This window comes from Musca autumnalis, unplaced genomic scaffold (genome assembly GCF_047663935.1).
Source record: "Musca autumnalis isolate F117 unplaced genomic scaffold, ASM4766393v1 scaffold_2, whole genome shotgun sequence".
Classification (NCBI taxonomy): Eukaryota; Metazoa; Arthropoda; class Insecta; order Diptera; family Muscidae; genus Musca; species Musca autumnalis.
In genome coordinates, this window is record NW_027411755.1 from 113973789 (window position 1) to 113994538 (window position 20750).

General features: G+C 33.2%; 2 protein-coding genes across 2 annotated transcripts; both read left to right on the top strand.

Moving 5' to 3' along the window:
* Positions 1-3085: 3085 nt before the first annotated feature.
* On the top strand, positions 3086-3592 carry LOC141393037 (uncharacterized). The gene has a single exon (XM_073965981.1). It carries the CDS (start codon positions 3169-3171, stop codon positions 3439-3441), a length of 273 nt encoding a protein of 90 aa, XP_073822082.1. The 5' UTR covers positions 3086-3168; the 3' UTR covers positions 3442-3592.
* Positions 3593-19398: 15806 nt separating this feature from the next.
* On the top strand, positions 19399-19822 carry LOC141393038 (uncharacterized). Its single transcript, XM_073965982.1, has one exon. The coding sequence runs from the start codon at positions 19491-19493 to the stop codon at positions 19767-19769; it is 279 nt and encodes a 92-aa protein (XP_073822083.1). The 5' UTR covers positions 19399-19490; the 3' UTR covers positions 19770-19822.
* The last annotated feature ends 928 nt before the right edge of the window (positions 19823-20750 follow it).

Sequence of the window (20750 nt, forward strand, 5' to 3'; positions counted from 1 at the left end):
TCAATCAAGACCTACCATTTTTTGTCGATTATAAAGCAGCCTACGCTCAAAGAAATTCCAAGCCATGCCTGAATTTGTTATGACTTTAACTGATACCCGATCCTCAGTTAAAATAGGAAAGAACCACTTGGAAGAATTTAGTACCAAAAGAGGTTTCAGACAATGAGACAGCTTTTCGTGTGAATTATTCAATATACTGCTGAAAAGGGTTATACGATAAGCAGATGTTAAAAGAAATGGCACAACTTACACCAATACTCCCACATATTATTTGCTTATGCTGATTGTATAGACATTATGGGATGATCAGTAAGGGAAGTAACTCCTCCGTCAACTGTGGAAGTTGGTTCCTATAATTTTGAGATAGTTAAAGACTTTGCCTATCACGGCACCGCCATAAACAATTGTGATGTTATTGGCTTAAGTAAGCAGTTTAAAAACAAAGCCAGTTACAGTATTACAATAACTTCAGTATAAATGTGAGTTTAGAAGTATTGTTCGAGAAGCCACTCCACAGCTGCTAACGGGGGTATAAATACATTGAAGGTTGTGTCCTCAATATCCCACCGAAATGACTGAAATTTGGTAGTTAGTCTTCGTTTGGGGTGCAAAACTTTCCACCTGAAATTTGTCGGTATAAGTCCACGCCTTCATACGGCGCCCATAAAACTGTACCTCCCGATTTTCGGTGTTTTGAAAGTTTTAGCCACATTATTCAAACGGAATAACAGAATTTTGTTATCTAGTCTTCGCTAAAGGCACAAGACATTTATACAGGTACAAAACATCCCTTGCAAAAAATCAGACAGTATGGGGTGTTCTATTTTATTTTTTTTATTTCGCCCTCTACACACTACACACTCGGCCACGCGTACGATCATTATGGGTTGTTTAAGCGCGTACATGTGTTTACATGTGAACCAGCAACTGTTCTTTGTTTTTTTAAAGTACCCGGCAGGCGGTGAGCGTTGAACACACAATCTTCGTATTTGTAGTCGGACACACAAGCTCTGTACCACCGTACTCATTACTTAGTAATGAGTAATATAGGTAGTTATTTTTGTATACATTACTTTGTAATGGGTTACATAATGACTAACGGATCCAAACTGAGATTGCTTAAATTTTAAATTGTGTGTTGCCAGGAGTTTAAAAGCTCAATTCGGAAAATTATAAATATTGATCCATATGTTGGATAGAACTACGATGACGCCCCACATGAGCTCTTTTGAAGGGAGTATTCTTAGTTGTGATATACTACTCCTGCAAAAAGAGGAAGAGCTTAGTACTTTCATAAACGAAAGTAAACTTATTGTTCTTAACCACTTCAAAACCGTTCGCGGCCGAACCTAACGGCTTTCTTACTAGTTTTTTTTATTTATTTATTATATTAAAACAAGTAAGAACGGCGTTAAGTTCGGCCGGGACGAACTTGTTATACCCTCCACCACAAGTTGTATTGAAGTAAAATGGAATAATTAGTTTCCTTTCGTGTATGAAGAAGACTTAATACTAAATTTCAGCAATTTCGGTAAAACAGTGTGAGGCTACGTTCTATGGGGGCTATTTCAAAACGTCGATCTATACCGACAAATTTCTGACGGAAAGTTTTTAGACTCAAAGAAGACTAAATACCAAATTTTCTATATTTCGGTAAGAGAATGTGGCTAAAACTTAAAAAATACCGAAAATCAAGAAGTACGTTTCTATGGTGATATAGGAAGACGTGGACCTGGAATATTTTATAACTCTTGGAAGACTAAATAACGAATTTCAGCCATTTCTGTGGGATATTGACGTCACAATCTTAAGTATTACGGGAGGTACCGTTCTAAGGGGGCTATATCGAAACGTGGACCTATACCGACGAATTTTAGTCGGAAATGGGGCAATATGAAAGCGTGGACCTGTACAGACAAAATTCAGGCGAACAGTTTTATATCACATTGAAGACTAAATACCAAATTTCAGCCATTTCAGTGGAATATTGAGGCCACAACGTTAAAAATACCGAAAATCGGGAGGTACCGTTCTATGGGGGCTATATGAAGGCGTGGACCGATACCGACAAAATTCTGGGTGAAAGTTTTATATCCCTAAACAAGACTACGTACCACATTTCAGCCGTTTTGGTAGGATAATGAAGCTTAAACCTTAAAAATACCGAAAATCGGGAGGTACCGTTCTATGGGGGCTATATCAAAACGTGGACCTATATATCCCATTTTCAATACCAACCATCCTGCAAGTAATAAATATTTAACCACAAAAGTTGTATGTACCCCTAAATAAATAGGTTTCTTCCTCTCTGGGACGTCCGTCTCTACCAACCGCGTGACGATCCGATAAAAATTCCTACCTTGATTACAAAGCTTAGTTATACCAAAAAAGTACACTTACTTTATAAATGTGTTAGAGGTTTGTATTTGAGTATTGTTATTGGATAATTTGTACGCTGGATAAAATAGACCATTGTCAATGTTTTATCAATTGGTCTATATTAAAATATTGATTTGATTTTTGTGATTTACCATCACATTTCTGCAATGATACATATCGATTGATTTTGCGTTCTATCATCATCTGTGCCAGTTTGTGTACCTAGGAAACCAACGTAGACATTATTCGTTCAATTGGTTTACCAACTTAAGCCATTGAGCATAATATTGATATAATGATTACTATTTATACTTAAGCCACAAAGATATCCTTAAAATACTTAATTTATCCCTCATAGTATAATTTCAACGAATTCATTTCCAGGTGTATTGTCCCTTTCCATTGCAGTGCATTGTTTTAGTCGTAATGTGCCATGTTTAGTTAATTGTATTTTCAAGTACTAGCTGTAGCAGTCTTTCCATGTTATTCCCCTCACTCACTGAGTGATGGACGCTGGAAAACTTATCGAACACCTGCATCGTTTTCATTAAGTATACTATCAAATCTAGAAATTTATTTCTGACTTATCGCATTGAATATGATAAGTGTTTTATGGTACACAGTGCTTATCAATTGTTTCTAGCTTTTTATGATTGTCACAAAAATATTGTATATTAACTAAAAACTTTTGAAAGTCCACAGTAATAATAAAGACGTGAACGAGTTCAGATCAATACTTCTAATCGCAAAATAAAAACGTTTTAACTAATATAAAAAAGAGAAAAAATAATGGTTCCTCCACCACCACCACCCCATCACGGCTGCCCGCCGCCACCACCTCCACATCACCATCATCGTCCAGGAATTAAGATTGAAATTATACCTCCATGGCGCAGGCGGCATCATCACCCACCGCCACCTCCTCCTCCAAATCCAGTAGTTGTTGTTATGCCACCTGCACAGTATCCTGCCCAACCACCTCCTCCACCACAAGTACAACCTGCTCAGTATTACGTTCCCCCAGGACAACCACCAGCTCATTATCACAATCCTCCCCGGTAGGCAAAGTGCTGTGCCGATTTGAATTAAACATAGTATTGCTATTGTATGTTAAATTTATTATAGTTTAGCGAAGTAATAATTACTTTTATTTTTATTGCATAGAAAACGTAATGCCATTATTAAAATAAATATTTTCATTTATCTATCGTAACAATAACTTTGGAACTTATGTGTCTTAAAATTACAAATAATTTGTTAAAATATCAAAAATTAGACGTTACGGTGCTATTGGTATGGATCTGTAGCGACAAATTTCCGAAGAAAGTTTTGTAGCCCAACGAAGACCATATAACAAATGTTATACAATTCGGTTGGATAATGTGTCTAAATCCTTAAAAATTCGCAAAATTGGAAGACACCGTTCTATGGGGCCATATCAAAAATTTCAAAAATTAGACGTTCCGGTGCTATTGGTGCTACATCAAAACATGGATCTGTAGCGACAAATTTCCGAAGAAAGTTTTGGAGCCCAACGAAGACTTTATAACAAATGTTATACAATTCGGTGGGATAGTGAGTCTAAATTCTTTAAAATTCCCAAAATCGGAAGACACCGTTCTGGGGCCATATCAAAACATGAACCGTTATAGTTTATTTTCAGTGCCATTCATAATAATAATAATAATAAAAACAACAAAAGCAGGAGCGGTCAACCCAAATACGATTGAAATTGATCCCTAGCTTTAACAAGAAACACGTTTAGTTCGGCCGGCTCAAACTAATTCTTTACGTTGGGAACCCCAAATGCCCAAAAACTTTAAAATATAAAATAAAATAGTATAGCTTAATGGGGGCTATTCCAAAATGTTGACCCTTGTTCACAGTTTGCGGTGGAGAAGCTTTTTGAACACTTTAAACCTGGTGAGGGCTATGGGGGCTATTCTAAAACTTTAACCCATGTCCACAATTTTTAATGCAGAATTTTATTTACCACTTCGAACTCTAAGTATCAAAGACTATCCAATGTCGGGTTAAAATCAGTCAGTATCATTATATAAGGGGCTGTCCCAAAAACGGGGACCCAAGTCCACAATTTTTGTTGAAGAAGTCTCTTGACCACTTTAGGGCCGAAAATGCCTACAAAACCCTCAAAATACCTGAAATCAGGTGGTACCGTTACATTAGGGCTACTCCAAAACGTGGACCCATATCCACACTTTCCCAAACTCCAAAATGACAAATTATATTTAATTGGACAGAAAATGGGGCTAAAAACTTCAAAATATCTGAAATTTGGTGGTACCGTTACATGGGAGCTACAATACATTTAACAACAATTTTGTCCTCTACGTTCATTCACTAGAGTAATTTCCACAGACGGACGGACATGGCTATATCGATGCAGATTTGCACCCTTATCAGGAATTATATATGGGGATTTCTGAGTGAAATCGGACACTTTTTTCAAAATGAGGTTTTTGATTTTCTTTATTTTGCTGCTCATCAGCAAAACATTTTAGTATATCAAAAAGTCAAATTCTTTAAAAATTATGTGCAAAGAAATACTCATAACTTCTTTAATATTGGCCCAAATACAAAAATTATTTTTTGTATTTTTTATTGTATTGTATATAGCTGATAATGTAATAAAAATTAGAAAAACATTTTGCGCAGTGGTCTTGGATGCAATTTTCGCGATTTAAAATCAAATTTTTTTAAAGATTGTACTCTTCGATTTTCTTGAAATTTTTTTTGTATTAAACTACGATAAATTAAAGGCCTGTTTCTCTAAGACGATTCGAATTCAAATTCGTTCGAAATACAACCAAGCTCCTGTTATTGTAAAAAATTTAATTTAATTAAAAACACAAATGAGTCAAATATTTTTCAATAAATAGAAGTTTGGTAGTAGTTCGAACGAATCTAAATTCAAATCGTCTTAGGGAAACAGGCCATAAGTCCTATGTGGTAGTGGGATTCGAATGATTACTTCTTTTTCTTATTTTTTTTTAATTTGTCAAACTTTTTCCAGTGTGAAACATAGTTTACAAAAACAAATACAATTTTCGACATTTCTTTTGTACTTTTATTTGGGAATTTATCTTAAACATCTTAAAAACTTAGTCATTTTTCGATTTTGAAAATGGTTTAGCTGTTATTGTACCAGCCGGACAATAAACTAACTAAATTGATGATAAAAAAACTACAGCTAGGGAATTATATGAATGGGCATCCGAGCCGAATAATCTACCAAATATAAAAGTGATATTTTCACTAGAAGATGATCATTTAATTTAGAAGGAGGATGTGAATTTGAGATATTAAATGCCAGTAATACCAAGCAATGCTTGTACAATAATTGCTCAACCAATTTTAAAATCGAAAAATGAAGAAGTTTTTAATATGTTTAAGAAGATAAATGGCATCAGTTGAGAACGGCTGGACCGATTTCGATAACTCTTTCTGTAAAATGTGCGCCATAACCCAACTTGGGTTTTTATGTCTATGCCTATGTGTTTAAAAATATCTAAAATATCTAAAATACAATGTGTGTATGTTTGTATGTTCCGTATAGACTCAAAAACGACTGAACCCTTCGATTCTCCGACCCTAGGTACTCATTTTGGGACCTTAAGACCCGACCAAGCCCAATTTCTATCTCTGAACCGATTTTTCTGAGACGATTTTCCTACAAATTTCAGGGAATGTACCGGGATAATCCTGGTGAAAATAGGCTGCATATATGTCCCCTGGTGCTTGATGAAAATAAACTATATATTTTGTGGAATTTCGGCGGAGCGTGGTTTGAAAATAAATTCGATAGACAATGGTGGTTGTGTCTCCGACCCGAGGGACTTACTTGTGGCTTTAAGACCCGGCCACGCCCACTTTTTTAAATGTGTTATATCTACAAAACTTCTAAACCGATTTCCATGTAATTTTCAGATGATGTACAGAGATGGTCCTTAGTGGAAAAATGCTATAAATTTTGTTAAATTTTGGAGGTGCTGGTTATACCCTGCGTCCTATTTTTTTTAATGCGCTATATATGTAAAATGTACAAACCATAAGACCCGACCACTCCTACTTTCTTAAATATGTTACAAATCAATGGAAATACTAGATGTTATGCATAGCGAAGCTTTGGTCTTATTGGAAAGCAAGGACTTAAATTAGAAGGCAACATATCGATAGCTATAGCTTCATCAGGTATATAAGATGTACATTATAAGAAGGTGGAAGGACGACACAGTTGGCCCTTAAGCCACTGAACATTCATGTGAATGAAGGGCACATATGCAATATTAAATATAAATTATCACCTGGAACGAATTTACAATGGCACATAATAATTTAAGAAGCAATTCACCTTTAGATTTCAGACAAACACTTCCAGTTATACTATTCCAGTAGATGAATTAAATGCATGCCTCAAGTCATCAGCTTTTTGGTGGTATGTTAAAATTACATATAGACACAAACAAATCTGAAGATTTTTTATTTATAATCACTTGCAGATCCCGACTAATAAGCGATGCAATAAAAAAAATCGCTGACTTAAGGAAACATAAAACTGCATCAAGGGCCAGCAACGCGGACCGGGTCGGCTAGTTCCTAAATAAAACATCTAACAAATGTTTATAAATGAAACTATTTATTTTATTTTTTTAATTATAAAATAACAACATTAGATTTGTTTTTCATTTGGATCAATATTAAAAAAGATATGAGTATTTCTTTGCATAAAGATTTTACAGCATTTGCCGTTTCAAGGCGCGATATTTTTGGAACCGTTACCCAAAAAATTTGAAAATGTACTGGAATGTTTTGCTGATGAGCAGCATCACAGCAAAAAATAAAGGAGAACAAAAACCTCATCTTGAAATAGTGTCCAATTTCACTCATAAATACCCATATATATTTTTGTGGAGTCTAAAATCCTTTTTTTTCGAGGAGTTACAAACGGAATGTTAAACTAAATATATCCTCCATTACGCGGTGGATGGTATAAAAATAATTAGCATTGTCGTAGGTGACAAAAGAAATTTTGACATTTTCAACGTATATTTTTAAACGTTTGTGGGGTGCTACTTTCTCCACTGACTGTCCAGTTAACACAGTTTATACAAAATAAATTTTGGCTGTAACAAAAGCAACTAAAAACTAGACTACCATAAATATTGGGTCATTGGCCCATATCTCAAAAAGTATGATATCCCCTTGCATAAAAATATGTTGTAGTCATGATTACAATGAATACACGCATTAAAATTTCAATTCGCCAAGTGAGCATAAATTTCAATGCATTATTTACGCTCACTTGCTCTCATTAAGCGCACACTCCCGGTCGCTGGAGAAAATATTTGCCTAATGTGACCCTACCTTTCGTAAAAATTATCGAGTACAAGGACAAACCTAATCAGAAAATAAATTATGACATGTCTAAATTCAAAAATTAAAAATTCGTTGAAAACACAAAAATTTTCCGGAAAAAAGAAAAAGGTGAATGAAAAGTAATTAACTAAACCTTTTATGTAGATGCAGAAGGAAAAAGGTGGTGTTTCATTCTTCATCCCACTCGCATTTCTTGCCCATTAGTTCAAAATCGCGTATAAAATTAGAAACAAAAACGAAACCAATAACTGAAAATCTAAACACAAACATTTTTTTGACATGTCTCTCTCTCTCTCATCAATTTTAAAAATATAGACAAACAAAAAAATGTTTTGAAAATAGCTGTCTTCTTAATAATTACTACTAATTAGCAGATCCCGGTCCGCGTTGCTGGGCCGTCCTAATGAGTTTTAATGACAACTTTTTATGGACTTTATGCTCGACAATTCAAAAATAGGTATTGATGCTGTTTAGGATTTATTATCGTTCATGTCCCCTATCTTTATCCTAAAGCGATCTTATTATAAAAGTAAAAAAATGGTTAAATAGAATTCTCCTGCTCTTTGACACTTACATACATATATTTTAAGAAAAAAATTAAGCACATTTTTAAATAAATATATATATATATATATATATATATATATATATATATATATATATATATATATATATATATATCGTTTTTCTTGATAGGGGGCGCAACCACCGTTGCCCCGAAAATTAATTTTCAAGCCGATGCCCTCACAAGTTTAGCAAAGATAGCGATTATAAAACAATAGGCCCCCGATATTCTCTACAGATACTCGTATATAGCGTTTTGGACCACCGGACATTCCTGAACATTTTCTGAAAATTGCATGAAATTAGGTTCAGTACTTTTGGAAAAATAATGTACCTAGGGTACACACAACCGCATTGTCTCCCAAAATGTATGCTGAAATCGATATAATCATAAGTTTGGCTTATACATATACCGTAAAGAAATCCGTGGAGAAGGTACCCCATCTCCTCCGAAATTCATAAAATATACATTACATAGGCACACATTGAGCTTTTGCTGCAAGTTTGATGGAAATCAGTTCATTAGTATTGAAGATATAACATATTAAAAAAAACAGGAATGGTCGGGAATTTAGGCCCCAAAGAAGAACCTAGATTGTAGATTAATCCGTAAATTTTTAAGTGTAAGTGCGTAAGTTTCGCAAATATAGCGCTTTTTTAAAATATCGCATAGGGAGGGTACCGCGCCCCCTCTGGAATTATGTATTCTATCTTCACCAGGGGCCATGCATGTACATTCCCTGAAAATTTCAGGAAAATCGGTTCAGTAGTTTTGTAGATGAAGCATATTTTAAAAAGTAGGTGTGGTCAAGTCTTTGGGTCCTAAATAGTATGTAAGGTCGGTGACACAACCAAAATTGTCTCACAAATTAATTTCCAAACCGATACATTTGTAATTATTGTAAATATAGCATTTTTAAAGAAATAGGATATAGGGGAAGTACCTCATCCCTTCCGAAATTCAACCTATTTTCACCGGGGGGCACCGCTGTATATTCCCTGACAATTTCAGGAAAATCAGTTCAGTAGTTTTTATAGAAAATATTAAAATTGAAACTTAAAAAGAAGTGGGCGTAAAAGTGGGCTTGGTCAAATTTTCTTTCATTTCATTTCGAAAAAGAATTATCCAAATCGATCTAGCCGTTCTCAACTGATGTCATTACCATTGTTGCAGATTTTGGCAGTTGTATAAAGGAAACGTTGTTGAAAAATATGTTTCAACAACATTTAGTAAGTAAAAAGACACACCTAATACCAACAATTTCAGAATTAATGCAAAATAATAGGTTTGTCCTCGTACTTACTAAATATTGCTGAAACACTTTTTTCCTTTACACAACTGTTAAAATTATGAAGTAAAAGGACAAACCTATTAATGTGTGGAGAAACCTGTGAAACATACATTCGAAAGGAAGATTATTGTCTGTTCTGTTCAGTTTTGTGCATATTATGTGTGCTTTTGTTCAAATTTCCTTAAAAATCAGGAAACAAAAAGCGAGAAAGAATGAAGCAAGTTACTGTGAATGACGAAGGGTGTCGTGGAAACGGGTTAATTAGTGTACGTCGTTCGACAGGTGAACAACGTAATTCAAAGACTCTTGGGAATATGCTATAATGGGTGTCATTCCTATCAAACAGACATATAATTTGGTCACCGTGGGATTTTTTGAGCTTTGTGGTCACTAGACCAGGAAGCACGTACCTACGTTAAATAATTATATGTGCAAACTAATATTGCGATATTTACTATCGAAAACAAAATATATTTCCCATATTCGTTTTACATAGTAGTTAGTGCTTACACGGAGGAAAAAAAGGCATCTCTAACATATGTCCTAAACATTTTGGGTCCTGCAAACAAATTTATGTTTGGGTGCAAACAAATATTTCTTTAGATATAATACACTGTCCGTCACTTGAATAGGAATGACATCCGAAAATGCTTTCCACTACTGGAAAAGACTTTTTTAGAATTCCTTTGTAAGATATCGTACGCATTTAAGGTGAAAGGAATTGATGCCAATGTCCTTCATAATTAGTAAAGAGTTCCAACACCATAAAAGCACCTTCATCGCTACAGAAACAATAAAGAAAGTTATCTTCCATTCAATGAACTCAAAAAAATAGATATATAGTTATGCAATTGTTTACTCGATCAGGAGAGTCCTTAATAATTATGAAGGACTTTGGTATCAATTTCTTTCACCTTAAATGCGTACGATATCTTACAAAGGAATTCTAAAAAAGTCTTTTCCAGTAGTGGAAAGCATTTTCGGATGTCCGGAGTGGTAATTTCATCACGATATTGGTCCATTTTAAACACTTCAAGCAGCGAATACTAGCATTTCTCAGAAGAAATTCGGATATCCTGAAGGGACCGCCATATTTTGTAGTATTAAATATTCTCTAAAATGTATAGGAAAGACTTCTGTGTAAAATCTACGACTCTGACAGACAGTACGCTTCCAAAAAGAAACTTATTGAAGGAATAGTGCAAGCATTGTTAAGCATTACACGTGATTATGAAAGGAAATTGTGCGATTCCTTGCCAAAGCAGGATATAGCGGTGTATCCTTAATCTGGAGGGATATACTTTTACTGAATATTACTGAAACTATTTCGTTTTTAATATAGAGTGAATGTGCATCGATATTCTACTACAATCTTTATGTATACCCAAGTTTTTAAGGGGGTCCTATTCAAATGACGCAATTTTTTTACATGCATTTTTGACTTTATTTTGCTTTCGTCATATAATTCTTATATAAATCAGATATGAATACAAATGAATGAATAAGTTTACTCCAAACACTTAAAACTAAATATAAAAAATCTTCAACACTTCATATTTTGCATAATTCCGGAAAAAATTAAGGTTGGAAAAAAAATTGGTAGGGTGTCCTATTCAAGTGACGGGCAGTGTATAAATACAAACCCAAAAGCCACAAAAAAAAAACACATGCACCAGTGAGTGCTTACTGAGAGAATTGAGTGTAAATTTCAATGGAAAACATATTGAAATGTATGCTCACTTGCTTTCACTAAGAGCTCACTAGCTATCTCTAACACACATTTATATGTAAATAGCAAACAAAAATCCTACAACGGACACATAGGTACAAAAAAAAATTCCAAAGAAATACATAACAGACTTTAATAAAAGAAAAACCGAATGATATAACTTATAGAAAGTCACACTTTTAAAAAGAAAAAATATAGAAGCATCGTTGAACGCTTCTCCTTAGTTGTGAAATAAAACACATTTTCATTAAAGTTGAAATCATCAGCGGGAAATCGGCATCTGAAATGAAATGATTATATAATGTAATAAATAGGTACATCCATATTTCAAATATACATATGTGTGTATATGAAAAATGTATTGATGTAATTACCAATATTAAATGTGATTTCTTCCTTGTCCAATAAAATATTTGCATTCGCCTTTTTGATTCAATTACAAAGTTTCTAATTATTAAATGTATTGGGCATTTAATTTACTAAAAAGCACAATTTCTTTAAGAAAACACAAAACACTGATTTATTCACTCACTTTACCGTCTTTAATCCTCTTCGCTTGCTACGTTGGTTAACAACAAACACACGGTTTGGCCGCATACACGCCACCAAACAAAACTTTTTTACTCTGCCGTCTTCTTTCACACCATACACACAGCTCTTTATTATAAAACAGCATTCCGCAGCCGCGAGAGCCCTGTTGTTACTCTCTTTATTTGTTTGGACACAAACAAATTATGTTTGGATCCAAACATATATTTGTTGGCAACCAGTCCCAAACAAATATTTCTTTGGATCCAAACATATTTCTAACATATATTTTTCTGCGTGTACGTATGCAGTTAAAATATTAACGAAAACTGTGTTCTTATTAATATCATATTAAAGAAAAATCATTTGTAAAAAAGTTTTCATAGAAAATATTTATATGTACAATAACGAAAATTCTTATAAATTCATATTAATGAAAAAATTTTTGCAAAAAATTGTTGTATTGCCCTTGTGGATTAAGACTTGTTGTAGCCTTCGCGGCATAGATCCGACTAGGTTTCTTAAGGTGTTAGTGGTGATATTCTCCAATTCCACCAATACTGCACATTTCAATTCTTTCAGCGTCGTTCTACGAACAGCCTTTAAACGACACTTTAGCGAACATTTTGAATTTGGTAAGGGAGGAACTCGAGGGTGCTGTCTGATATAGTAGGTCTTCTTGGTACTTGATGTACGTTTGGAATAAATTTTACGATGTGTGCAGTTTCTGCAAAATTGGATACTCAATTCGTAAGGAAATCATTAGCCTAAAGGCAGAAGGTTTTTTCCTTTATTTTTTGCTGTGTTGATGCTGCACACCAGCAAAACATTTCTGTATATTTTCAGAGTTTTTGACTAAGGGTTTCAGAGAATTCTGTTAAAACTACGTGCAAAAAACAACTCATAATTTCTTAATTATTGGTCCAAATATAAAAAATTATTGCGATTCCCTAACATATTTTTTAAATCATACGATCATCATCTACTATATCATACACCTTTAGTTTTAAACTAAAATTAAGAAAATACTGACAAATAGCACAAGTAAGTATTAACAAGCACTTACTGACCGAGTGTTTCAGATATACACAGAAAAAAAAACAAAAGTATGATTTTTTACTAATTCCGTTAATATTTTTTTGTCCATAGTTTGAACGCACCCCTTTTAAAGTGAATGGACAGAGTTTTGTATTCATGTACACAATACTATTTTTGCAAAAGTATGAATGCTTTTCTAAAATACAAAAACAAATTTTCTAATTTCCCCTACCTTGCCCATTATTTTCTTTTTCTGGCAAAACCCGGTTTTTCTGCTTTGTCTATAAAGATGTTGTAGTTTTGCTTCTATTGTTTTTGCCTTTCCTCCCCTCCATCGTATCTATACCAAACCCTTTCGTTGGTATTGATATGGTTACGAAGTTTTTCGGCAAATGTTTTAATTTTTTTTATTTCAGTCTTGTACTGAATGTCATGCAAGCAGGTTGATGCCGCTTTATTTGTGTTTTTTGGGTACACTGAAAAGATTTTGCAGTTGTACAACAAATATGTGGAGGAAAGAATTTGAAAATGATTTTTTGTTTTGTATTAATATTTTTAATGACGCAGAATGCCTCGTCTGCAATGCAACAATAAAAAATGTATGTATGCTTAGAAAGTCTTAAAAAATCATTTTTATATACAATTTGTTTTTTTTTTCTAAAAAAATTAACATATCAAGAAAAATACTTTTCAAATTATGAAGTTATTTATATTATTTTTAATTTAAGTCATACAAAGCGAACGCGCCAACAATATATTTTTCATTTCACACTCAATATGAAAATCATCACCCTGTTCTGTCAGTGTAATTTTACCCACACATAAACAATTTAAGCGCTCGCTCTTCTTGGTCGGCTATGATCTATACGCACCTTGACTCAGTGTCCACAAAGCACAACTGCCTAAACAATCACTACCACCCTAACAAACCAAACACGTATAGATTTCGTTTGTTGTCGGAAAACACTCACTATATCAATAGAATTATTTCGCATATACAATTTTTGAATTTCTTAAATATACAGTGGTGTGAAAAATAATAAGGACTCTTCAATCCATAACCAAGATTGCATTGAAAACTGACTAAAAAAGTGAAAATTGCATTAGTTTATAAAATTTATTGTTTTCTTAAAATGTTGTTTTCTTAAAATGTTAAGAGAAGTATTATAAAAATATTTTGATTGCTTGTAACCATATTTTATTTATCTTTTATATTTTATGCGAATTGTCGTAGTTTGGTGTGTGAAAAATAATAAGGACACTTCATGACATCTTTTAATAAGGACCAAACTTGAAATAAATTAATGCAGGTTTTTACTAAATAATGGTAGATAAAGTGTTTCAGTGTCATTAATACTTTGTAGACGAACCTTTGTCTTCTAAAACGGAAGCGCATCGTCTGGGCATCGAGTGGACCAAATTTTGGCACTTTTCTTCTGGTATCGCGTCCTACGCAACCTGTATAAGTTGCCAAAGGTCGCCATAATTTGATGGACACTTCCCCTGCTTGATTTTTTAACTTCATTCTACAACATTTTTCAATCGGATTTAAATCAAGGGATCGTATGTGCCATTCTAACAACTTAACTTAATTATCCTGGAACACCTTTTTTCATTTTGCCGTAATTTTTGGGTCATTTACCTAGCTGAAGACTCATTTGAGAGGCACACCCCCTTCAGCATACGGAAGAATTATATTTTTCAAAATTTCAATGTAATCTGGTGATTTCAAAAACACTTTGAATACTGTATAGAGACCCCACAGCATAGTAAGAAAATGAGCCCCACACCATGCTGTTACCTCTGCCATATTTAGCCGCCTTCAGAGTATATTTTTTTGATTTTTAGGTCTTCAACCCTGATAAACTCCTCTATCGGAACAAAAAAATATATTTGGTTTCATCAGACCAAAGAATAGTACGCAATTTTTCTTAGACCAAGCGATGGGATTACTAACAAACTGTATAATTTGCTGAATATTTTTATACCCTATACCACTACGTGGGAAGTGTATAATTTTTCGATTAAAATGATACTTTTCTGACACTGTGAGCTCTAATGTGGCAACCACAGAGGGTTTTAGGAGTTGTTGATGCGCCAAAGTTAATATTTAAGTAGTTTTTTATTTGTAAAGATGTGGTAAAAGGATCTTTTTTAATCATCGAATAACTCATTTATTATTACAGGTGCAATTTTCGGATTTCTGCTACGACTTTTATCTTTGAAGTTCACTTAGGTGCATCCTCCACCATTGTTTTTAAAGATTCTAAGCTTTTTCTGTATGAATTTCCTTCTTGATGTAAACATTTAATGATTTCTCGAATAGCGTGATAACAATGCGTATTTTTACCCATATTTGCAAAGAAAAACTAAAAAATACCGTTAGATTTAACATTTAATGAATATAAATTAATTCATTTTAAACGTTTACTTACAGGAAAGAATCACAAAAAAGTAATATCAGTTTATTTTTACTAAAACGAAAAACTGGCCTTATTATTTTTCACAGCAGAAATCACGGATTTTATGAAAAATATTTGTTTTGTATAAAAACTAAAGAGAAAGGAACCAAAATCGTAACGGGATTTCTTATTGCAATAAATGTACATTTTCAAAAACAAATTTCCATCGCAAATTCTCCCATTTTACACATTTTTTATTATTTTTCACACCACTGTAAATGCAAAATCTATCGGTATACATTGTTCTGCTTTACAAGATACATAATTCATAAGGAAAAATCAATTAGAAGAAACATTTAAAGAACAATAATTACAAAATTAAATAAAAAACCAATTTCAAAATAAAATAACTAATTTCAAAATAAAATAGAAAAACGAAACTTTTATAGAAAAAATAAATTTATAAATTTAAATTAAATATCATTAATTTAGATGTTTTAATTGATTTTTTATCAATATTTTAAAGGGTTTTTAAGATTTCATATATATTAACATAAAAATACATTTTTAAAATGTCTTAAGTCTTAAAGTAATTATGTAATGTTGTTTGTTTTTGTGCATGTATTCGTTTTTTTGAGTAGATTAGTGTGTATTCGATGGACCTGCATTACATCTGGCTCGGAAATTTCTGGAATATTATTGTTTTCAAGAAACTGCAATAGTACACTGCATCCTTCTTTTGCTTGAGCTAATGAGGGCCTTTCTGGTTCTATTGAATTGTCTTCTTCTGATACTTCGAAATCCCCTTCAGTCTCGTTTTCGTTACTTTGGTTAGCCATTTGTATTATATCGGCATCAGATACAATGGCACAGGATGCGATATCATCATCGCATTCCATCCACTTTGAGAGGTCATCAATTGAACATCCAGGCGTATAACGGCTTTGCAATTCTCATTTTCGTCATCTCGGGATAGTAGGTTGTTCGAAACATTAGGAAGACAAGCTCGGTTACATTGTCTCAAGATATAGCAGCTGTCCACAAAGCTGTCATTATATTCAATGACTTAGTAAAGTCATGTCTTCTACCTGCAGCCAAAAGTTTTTGGACGATTAATTTACGATAATTGCACTTGAAGCTTCGGATTGCCCCTTGATCCATAGGCTGAATTAAACGTGTGCAACTTGGTGGAAGAAATTTCACTGTTACGTTTTTAGATGTCGGAACATGTTCATCAGGATGTGCTGGACAATTATCTAGCAGCAAAAGCACTTTGCACTTCTAATCAAAGCCAATGTGTTGTAGATGATCTCTTAGTTCTGGCACAAAATTATTTTTGAACCACTCGAGAAAAAGGTCTTGTGTTACCCAGGCTCTCTTATTAGATTTATAAATTACTGGAAGGTTGTAAACATTTTTTAATGCTTTGTATTTGCGCTTTTTTCTATAACCATCTATGTATTTGCATTTGTGTGTCCCGGCTGCATTTGCACAAAGCAAGGCTGTTATTCTCTCCTTGGATGTCTTGTACTCTTTGATGCATAATTCTTTACCAGTAACTAGCGAAGTCTGTGGGAAACACTTCCAAAATAGGTTTGTTTCGTCGGCGTTATAAAATTGTTCCGCTCACAGATTTTCAGTGTCAATATATTGGCGTAAGTCTTCTACAAACAGAGTTGCTGACTCATAATCAGCACATTCTGTTTCGCCTATTGCTTTTAGCCTGCGAATTCCATGTCGTTTTTTTTAACTTTTCTAGCCAACCACTTGTGTACTTGCGTTCCGAATTTATGTTTAGTTTTTTTTATAAAAATATTTTGCATTTTCAGTAATCATTTCGCCTGAAATTCATAATCGTATTTTATGCTAGGCCATAAAATCTTTAAATTTGTGTCAACCCACCTGAAATCGGAGTTCCCTTGGATCATTCTTGCCGAAACCATTCGTATGTTGCGAAATCAACTTTTGGATTTTCAGATTTTCGTAGCGTATGTCTTTTTTCAAGCCATCCACAGATTCACTTCTAGAAGCAAATGATAAAATTGTTTCCTTCTATTTTATTAAATCACGGACTGTTTGTTTTCTAACACGCCCGTCGAAATGTCTTTACTGTGGTATTTAATCAGTTCTAATTTTTCCTGAATTGAAAGAACTTTGCGTGCTCTTTTTGCCTTTTTTGTTGACCTAGCCATTTTGGAACAAACACCTTACGCATCAGGTTTCAATCATAGACTGAATGTAATTTGATATTCAAAAGAAAAAGGGGAATCCCAGCACTCCACATCAAACATACACGTTTGTTTAAACTGGTACTCACCCCTTTTCTCTCACAATGAGCGTAAAATACCTTAAAATGTACACTCACTGAGAACAAAAAGTGAACTTTGCATAGCGCTAACTTAAACTCAAAATTACCAGATTCTATAATTCCCAGAATTATATAAACCTATTTTATGCACGGATAATATAGGTAAGCACGGATAATATAGGTAAGCACGGTTAATAGAGGCTGCATTATTGAGACACGGATAATAGAGGTTAAGCACGGTTAATAGAGGTTCAAAATCAAAAACCCAGCATGCCGGTTAACCAATGTAATCGGATAAAAGAGGTTCAACAGTAACTTTTCTTGCTTTAAAGAAGATTATTTTGAAATAAATTGGTTTATATTTTGCAAAAGATAATAGACATAAATCCCATGATTATGTTTCATTCAAAAAATAAACCAAGGGCCCAATTCTGTTTCTATGAAAATGTGAAATGAAAAATGTTATAAAGGAAATAAATGTCAAATGAAAAAATTTATAAAAAAAATAATTTTCATTTCAAATTTTCATAGAACGGGAGTCCAGCGCCAGTATTTATTGCTTTATCAATGTAAAATGTGAACATTGGAAATAATTTTTGAACACTATTCATAAATTGAATGAATGTATTTTTTCTGTGTATGCAAAAGCAGACGAGTCAATTTCTGGCTTTAAAACTGACCATTTTGGTCATAAATTGACAAAAAAATTAAAAAATATCAATCGATGAAGAATAGATTTTAATGTCCTTCAGAAGTCCACAAAAATGTTTGACTATCGTTTTATTAGTTTTCGATTTCAAAATGTCATTTCGAGAATCACGCGCTTAACGTTTTTATGCTACATAGAAATCACAATGAATTTTTTCTTCCAAAACTTAACTTTGTCCCGACCAATAACTTTACCAGATATTTTATGTTACTTATGATTCAAAATACCCCAATGAACAATTGTTTAATATTTCTCTTTACAATATAATAAAATAGAAAGTTATTGTATTTGTATTTGCGGTAAATTGCTAAGAGTTTTTAATAAACGTTATCTTCGATCCTCACAATCTTATGAGTCATACCTAGTAAGCTATGTATGTTCTTACTAAAATTAAATTAGGAAATGTTTACAGTAAATAAAGTTTTTATGGGAATCACAAAAGAATAAAATTACGCACAACATAATAACAAAAATAGTTTATTTTTTCCAATATCGTCTATTTTTATTGTTATCTTTAGAAGAAGTGTGAAATTAAGATAAGGGAACAAAAGGCCACTGAAATGATTTTCAAGGGTTGATTGTGTTTTTTTTTATCAAAATGCAAAATATATTTGTTTGTGAATCACCTGTCCAAAACTCATTACGAGTCTTATCAGTGTAGAAATACATATGTACACACATTGATGATCGATTACTCATATATGGAGAAAAAAAAAAAACAAAACAATACTAATGGTATACTTTGGCACCGTGGTTCCCTGTGCGCATACGCCGATAATTTTTTTCCAAATATTTTACATCATTGACTGTGATTTTCGAACTATGTGCCAGATGTCACCGTAACAAATTCTGATTACCTTTGAGAATATTGTGTTAACACATTTCTCACAAGAAACCACTGTTCATAGGACGAGATCTATATTATAATACCTTCAAAATGCTTTGGCTTTAGACAACGAAATGATTGTTTTTGTCTATTCTAGTTGCGTGTTATCGAAAAAAATGCTTTATCAATGCTTTGATTTTGGGACAATAAAATATTTTACAAGACAGTTTATTTTGGATATTTTGAGGCAGCAGTTCTTCGGAAGTCCCATCGCAAAAAGTTTGTGGGAACTTTTATTTTTTTCTTACTCCAACCGATATGCCACCACCACCACCCCCTTATGGCTATGAAGATCCATATCGCCATCGCCATCATCATCACCATCATCGCCCAGGTATCGAAATTGATATTGTTCCCGGTTGGAGTCGTCCATACTATCCTCCACCTCCCCCACCGGCTCCTAGAGCTGAGGTGGTTGTCGTGACACCAGCAGCTACTTATAATCCTCAAGTTCCCGGTCAATACTACAACAATGGAGCCTACTATAACAATGGATACAACAATGGCTACAATAATCCACCCTATCCACGATGGTAAAAAAATCAGGAGCATGTTAAATTTGTAAAATAAAATCACAAATAGCCTTTTCACTCAAACGTTTTTCTCATTCAAATCATTTTTTATTTAATACTAAAAATACAAAATATAAAGCGAGTTTAAAGATTAAGAAAAATAACGGTTTTGGTTGGTTTCTCTTCGTTGCAATAAATAAATAAAAGTGAATAAGTGAAATTTAAATTCATTAATACAGTATATGACGGATATATTAGACTAGCAAGTACTTGTCTGCAAAATAGGATTTTCTTATAATAAAGCATTGTGTATGCTAAATATATGTAGGCGATGGACCATGTCAAAGTAAAGGAAAACTGTATTCTCGAATCTATAGTTTGCCGTCCCTCTATTTTAATAAAATCTTAAACTTTCATGCATTCTATTGCTTCGAAATTAATGTTTACCATTCACAAAATTTTCATGTTTTTGTGAAATTGAAATAAAATAATATAATTTTTCACATCTTAGTTTTCATTCGTATCATAATCAAGATTGATATTGATATTTTCAGAGATTGGAATAAGACAGTAAATTGAAATCGTCTGGACTAAAACAAAACTGAAATAAAGTAAAACGGCACACTGAGCGAAATATGGGACGTTTAGTGGAACCAAGGCGAATTTAACAAGGTGATCCAATAGTTGACGTTAGGTTGTAGTCTTCATTTGCTGTCAAATTTTTTTTGCGCGAAATATCCACAAATGTTAGAAGAAAACGTTAAAATATTATTCGCGAAGCTTAAACAAAGATGTTGTACGCAGATATTTTTTATAGAAGCGAAATATTTGTTATTTATTTTTGATTAAAAATATGTTTTGACAGCAAATGAAGACATAGGTTGCTATTATTGTATCACCTTCTTTCTTACACCATGAGTGGAACTTTACTCAAAAATTAAAGTACGTAGAACTAATGAGATTCTTGTTGAATTCCATTGCTAAGTATCCCATGACAAATGTCTCA

Coding starts and splice junctions, on each gene's coding strand:
- LOC141393037 (XM_073965981.1), top strand. CDS start 3,169: ATGGTTCCTCCACCACCACCACCCCATCACGGCTGCCCGCCGCCACCA.
- LOC141393038 (XM_073965982.1), top strand. CDS start 19,491: ATGCCACCACCACCACCCCCTTATGGCTATGAAGATCCATATCGCCAT.